Source organism: Panthera pardus, unplaced genomic scaffold (assembly GCF_024362965.1).
Source record: "Panthera pardus isolate Hobbes unplaced genomic scaffold, ASM2436296v1 HiC_scaffold_27, whole genome shotgun sequence".
NCBI lineage: Eukaryota > Metazoa > Chordata > Mammalia > Carnivora > Felidae > Panthera > Panthera pardus.
The window spans coordinates 124,657,391-124,663,390 of record NW_026526843.1 but is presented as its reverse complement, the minus strand read 5'-3'; the positions used below and the strand labels follow the sequence as shown (position 1 = coordinate 124,663,390).

Below are 6,000 nucleotides of genomic sequence, written 5' to 3'. Positions count from 1 at the left end.
CAAGTGAAAATTGAATTTTGAGTTATTAGCTATAACGTTAGAGCCTTACACCCGATGTGGTGTTGCGTGTTACCCTTGGAAGAAGTCGCTGATCTCTGCTTTACGCTTGAGAGAAAGAGTTAGGTCTCTTAAATTAAATCCTGGATGTGCTGGTTCCTCCATGTGCCCAAGTGGATTCCCCTCCAGGACTTGGTGGCCTTGGAGGACAGGTTTCCTGACCGCCGGCATTTAAAGATGAGTTGGGTTACATGTTCTCTTTACCCAGGGTTCTTTTCTTTCTGACAGCTGGTTGCCAAACATCATCAACGAAAGCCTCTTATTCTATCTTGAAATGCAACCAGATATCAACGGGAGCTTTTTGAGACCTGTGAGAAATGCAGCCAAGACCACGTGGTTTATAATGGTAGGTCAACCTTGATTTAAAATTTTTTTCTTGAAAAGTAAAGTTCAGAGAGAAAAAAACCCACTCCAAAGTATGATGTGTTGTGGGTTAAATATGTAACGGTATGTACCTGTATCTGCCTTTGATGTACCAGCTAGCTAGTCTCATTCATTGTTGGGACCGTTATTAAATGGGGACAACTCTGGTAAATCAGTTTGGCCCAGTTTTTCAGACCTTTCCAGCAGACCCAAAATATCAGAGAATTTCACTTGAAGAAATATTTCAGACTATGAAAAAGCCATAGGGACGAAGGTGTTCCTTGTAACATCATCCACGATTATTAAACTGATACGAACAGATACCACACTTGATCTTAGCCAAAAGGCCAAGAAGCGATCCCATCATCCGTGATTATAAAGTGTTATAGGCAACCCAAATGAAACAAATACAAGGAAATGGCTAAGTAAATTACACTTTTTCATCCTGGTGGAGTGTTATGTAGATGTTAAACGTGACAATTATGAAATCTCTAGTATTTTGAGAATATATTTAAAAAATTCTTTAAATGTTTATTTTTGAAAGAGGTAGAGATAGAGTGCTAGCAGGGGAGGGGCAGAGGGAGAGGGAGATACAGAATCTGAAGCAGGCTCCAGGCTCTGAGCTGTCTGCATAATCCGACTCAGGACCTGAACTCAAAAACTTCGAGATCATGACCTGAGCTGAGTTTGGACGCTCAACGGACTGAGCCACCTGGGTGCCCCTGAAATCTGTAGTTTTAAGTGAAAAACGCAGGATATAAAAATTACACTAGTTACAACCACATAATAACACGTGTGAAAAAAATACCGTATAGAAATACACAGAACGGTGAAGCAGCTGGGTGGCTCAGTCAGTTGAGCGTCCGACTTTGGCTCAGGTCATGGTCTCAATGGTTCATGAGTTCGAGTCCCACATCCGGCTGTCCGCTGTCAGCGTGGGGCCCGCTTCAGATCCTCTGTCCACCTCTTTCTTTGCCCCTCCCCCACTTGCTCTGTTTCTCTCAAAAATAAACATTAAAAAAATACATAAAATCGGGGCGCCTGGGTGGCTCAGTCGGTTGGGCGTCCGACTTCGGCTCAGGTCATGATCTCGCGGTCCGTGGGTTCGGGCCCCGTGTCAGACTCTGTGCTGACAGCTCAGAGCCTGGAGCCTGCTTCGGATTCTGTGTCTCCCTCTCTCTCTGCTCCTCCCCTGTTCATGCTCTGTCTCTGTCTGTCTCAAACATAAATAAAAACATTAAAAAAAATACACAAAATGGAAATAAGGTGGAAACACCATGAGTAGATTCCTCCCAGTGTTTTCACTGTGTTGCATTTGTAATGAAAAAACAAAACTGTTAGCGGAGAGGTACACGTTGTCTTGTACGGAATTGATATTTCTGCTGCTTCCGAACTGGGGAGAATCTGACCCATGAGAACTTTATAATAAGCCAGCATTCACTGCCTCCACCTCTTTGCTTCGGTTTGGAGTTTCTCTCGGTTCCTTTGGTTCACTTCATGGGTACTTAGCACACGGAAATAGAGGAACGTCCCCTAGACTCGTTTTTAGCCTCAGGTACCTTTGTTAAATCACATTCTGACTCAGAAGCACAAGATGGAGAGCATCTCTGTGTAGGAGAGCCTAGCTGCCTGGCAGGGGTGAAAATAGGATCGGTTCGATTGCCCTGTGTCGCATGCATCCCCTCCCCCCACCCCCTCCAGCTCTCCCCTCCCCGCCTCCTCGTGAAGGTACAGCACCTAAAGCCAATCTTGGTCTTGCCCTGAAGCGGCCAACCGGGTCGCTTCCAAGTGAGGCAGCCCAGTGAGCTTCCGAGTGGAGTTAATGCTCAAATTCCCGGTACACAGACTGGCCGACTCGTGTCTTTTTGTCCTTCCTCCTAGGCGATACTGAACCCAGCCCAGGGATTTCTCTTGTCTTTGGCCTTCTACGGCTGGACAGGATGCAGCCTGGAGTTTCAGTCTCCCGGGAAGGAGATTCAGTGGGAATCCATGGCAACGTCTGCCGCGGAGCAGCCCTACCTGTCCCCAGATGGCTCCAGCGCACCCGGTGAGAGCCTCACTTCCAGGAAGGTGCTGCGACTCGGCGGGCACGCGTCTGACGAGGCCCTGAGCCTGTTGTCTGAAGGTGAGCCTTATCTGCCAATGTCGGTAAATTGCGGAGCTCCAGGTACGGTTCGGTGTGCCCAGCTCACGTGGGACGTTTCAGATGAAGACCCAGTCTGCCAGCGCTGGCTCTTCCCATCTGTCCTTTTCACTGAAAGACTTGAGTGCTGGGGTCTGCAGACCTCTCTGTGGTCATCAGACTGCGTTCTGTGGAATCCTAGTGTGGACGTTTAGGCGTCTAGGAAATGATTCACTTCCAGAATTTGCGTGAAATCCCGTGGGGAGAACTGCGCATACTGAAATGCGTTGGTAACCAAATACTAACCCATCCAGGCCCACAGCCCATTAATCTGTCCTCCCGGGTTAGCTCAGAGAAACATTTGCCCGCCCTCTTGGTTTCAGTGAAAACTGGCTTCACATGGGAAGAAGTGCTACCTGAAACCATCACGTTTTCGGCTCCGTCGCTGTGGGGAACTGAATTTCCAGGTTACGGTGCTATTTATTTATCAGATCAAAAAAAGAAAAAGTTAGGGGCGCCTGGATGGCGCAGTCGGTTAAGCGTCCGACTTCAGCCAGGTCACGATCTCGCGGTCCGTTAGTTCAAGCCCCGCGTCAGGCTCTGGGCTGATGGCTCGGAGCCTGGAGCCTGTTTCCGATTCTGTGTCTCCCTCTCTCTCTGCCCCTCCCCCGTTCATGCTCTGTCTCTCTCTGTCCCAAAAATAAATAAAAAACGTTGAAAAAAAAAATTAAAAAAAAAGAAAAAGTTAGATGTTCGAGTGTGATGGAGACTGTCTTCGAGACGTCAGTTTTTTGTCTCAGAGTTTTTTATGTTGACTAAAGCGGCCTCATGGATCTAATTGATTATATCTGGTTTTTTGTTTGTTTTTTTTTTTTACAATCCAGACTGTAACTTATGAAATAACTTCTTGCTAATAGACTACTCTCCTCCCTGTTGAGGTTCCTAATAAAGTTTTGTTTTAGCCAAAATGTTGGTGAGGAGAGGTTTGAAAATCCCCACTCTGACATCCCCAAAGTTGTAACTCGCCTGATGGTTTGTAATGTACAAGCCGATTGATCCTTTAGGTTTTTGGTAGCTATAATTTTATGGTTGCCCTTGGGTTGTCTAAAAAGGAGCGCGAGAGAGATGCCTGGGGTGGCTCAGTTGGTTGAGTGTCTGATTGTTGATTTCAACTCAGGTCACGATCCGGGGGTCATAGGACCGAGCCCCATGAGTGTAGAGGCACTGAGCGTAGAGCCTACCTAAGATTTTCTCTCTGTCCCTCAGCCTCTCTCCCCGGATCATGCTCTCTCTCTCTCTCTTTAAAATAACAAATACATATTTTATTTCATTTTATGTTTTTTAAAGTTTATTTTGAGAGACAGAGCGAGCGAGCGAGCGTGCACACAAGTCGGGGAGAGGCAGAGAATCCCAAGTAGGGTCCGCACTGTCAGCACAGAGCCTGATGCGGGGCCCGAACCCACAAACTGTGAGATCGTGGCCTAAGCCGAAGTCGGATGCCCAACCGATTGAGCAACCCAGGTGCCCCCAAGACACATATGTATTATAAAAAAACAGCAAGAGAGAAGCTAAGAGAGAATGTTTAAGAATGTTGGCTGAAGGGTGCCTGGGTGGCTCAGTCGGTTGAGCATGTGACTCTTGGTTTTGGCTCAGGTCATGATCTCAAGGTTGTGACACAGAGCCTGACTTGGGAGTCGGGCTCCATGCTGAGGATGCTTTCAGTGTGTCCCCCACGCATGCGCACGTGTGCTTTCCCTCCCTCCCTCCCTCCATAAAGAAAAAAAAATAAAAAGAAATTAAGGGCAACTGAGCATGCTCTGGGACGTGGGTTCTGCTTTGCGTTCCATCAGCAGGCACCGGGGCCGGCGGGGTGGGCCGCCGCCTCTGTTCAGCCCACGTCCCGTCTGTGTGTCTGTCTTCAGAGCAGCCTCCTCAGCACTGTTGGCATTTGGGGCTGGGGGATGCCTTGTTCCGAGGGCCGACTCGGACACCGTGGGATGTGGCACGTCTGTGCCCACTCCATGCCCCTCGCGCCCTCCTGATTGTGGCAACCGAGACCTCAACAACTACCCCTTGGGGGCACAGTGACCCCAGTTCAGAACCAACGTCTTAGGGTAATTAGGCTTTCAGAAAGCTTAGATCCATACATTTGCTTTCCCCAATGTGTTGTCTGAGTGAACTGCGCGTGCACACACACACACACACATACACACACACACACACGCATATGCATGCACACGCGTGTGTGAAAGCAAAGGCAAACACACCAACCAGATGGCTTTGTACAGAAATAATGTTGACATTTGAGAGTGAAGAAAATACGCAGAAGGTTGTTTGGAAGTGACTTTAGAGGGTTTGTTTTGTTTTGTTTTGCATTCCTGCAATTCAGATACATTGAAGGAGGGTTTGTTTTCAGGTGGTGAGCTTGGTTTGTTCTCAGGGCCAAAAAACATAGTGATAAATTGATAGATGGCTTCCCGGAGATGGGTATCATCTGGTTGTAATTGCAAACCTCGAAGGAAAATGGTAGTTCTGGCTAAAGCTGCAAGATAGAGGCTGTGTGTTCATCGACTTTTATTTAGTGTGAATGATTCATCAAGGCTTAAAGAACCACGGGGGGTGGGGGGGCGAGAGAAGGGAGGGGGAATTGCTCTTAGCATAGTCCCACCTGGGGAATGAGCCAGAAATTTTTATCTTGATGCATTCAGTTTTGTTTGATTTCCGTCCTGGTGTTTTAAGTTTGTTTATCTATTTTGAGGGAGAGAGAGCGAGCAAAAGAGCAAAAGGAGGGGCAGAGAGAGAGAGGGAGAGAGAGAGAGAATCCCAAGCAGGCTCCACACGCTCAGTGCAGACCCCGATGCAGGGGCTTGATCTCACAACCCGAGTCGAAATCAAGAGTCAGATGTTTAACTGACTGAGCCACGCAGGCACCCGCCCCCCCTCCCCCGCCTGATGTTTTAAAGTGGTTGAGCCCATCTCTGGAAGTCAAGTCAAACATTAGAAATAATAATAAAAATAGTCCCAGTCTGCCCGAGCCCCAGTCACCAGCAAGGAACAGGGCCAGTCAGTAATCTTGCTCTCATTCTCTCAGTGAGCTGTCGAGCTCTCAGTGAGCTGCCCCTCTGAGGTCGGGAATATGCACACAGAGCTTTTAGAGGAAGCAGACAGATCCAGTAGAGAGGTGAGCAAACGGGGCATCGATTCCTTGTGGACACTCTTAAGGCTTCCTTCCTTCCTTCCCTTCCCCCCTCCCTAGCCAAAGCCCTCAGCAAGGCTGACGTCATGGGGTGACTCACAGCCAGGAAGGAAGAAGAGTTTGTCTTTGAAATTTGAACTCCATTTGGGCGATCAGTTTATTTTTGGGAAAATAGTAGGATAAGGAAATGTCTTAAAAGTCTTTGCATTTGGGGGCACCTGGGTGGCTCCGTCGGTTGAGACGTCGGCTCAGTTCGTGATCT

At 48.1% G+C, this 6,000-nt stretch overlaps 1 protein-coding gene and 1 pseudogene across 1 annotated transcript in view; one reads left to right on the top strand and one right to left on the bottom strand.

The window, feature by feature from the left end:
• The window catches only part of GPR143 (G protein-coupled receptor 143), an 83,359-nt gene that overhangs the window by 55,313 nt on the left and 22,046 nt on the right, over nt 1-6,000 (top strand). Inside the window, exons 4-5 of the mRNA XM_053891897.1 lie at nt 286-403; nt 2,302-2,545. Coding sequence (XP_053747872.1) covers nt 286-403; nt 2,302-2,545 — 362 coding nt within the window. The remainder of the gene's footprint in view (nt 1-285; nt 404-2,301; nt 2,546-6,000) is intronic.
• LOC128774026 (U2 spliceosomal RNA) lies at nt 613-779 on the bottom strand (annotated as a pseudogene).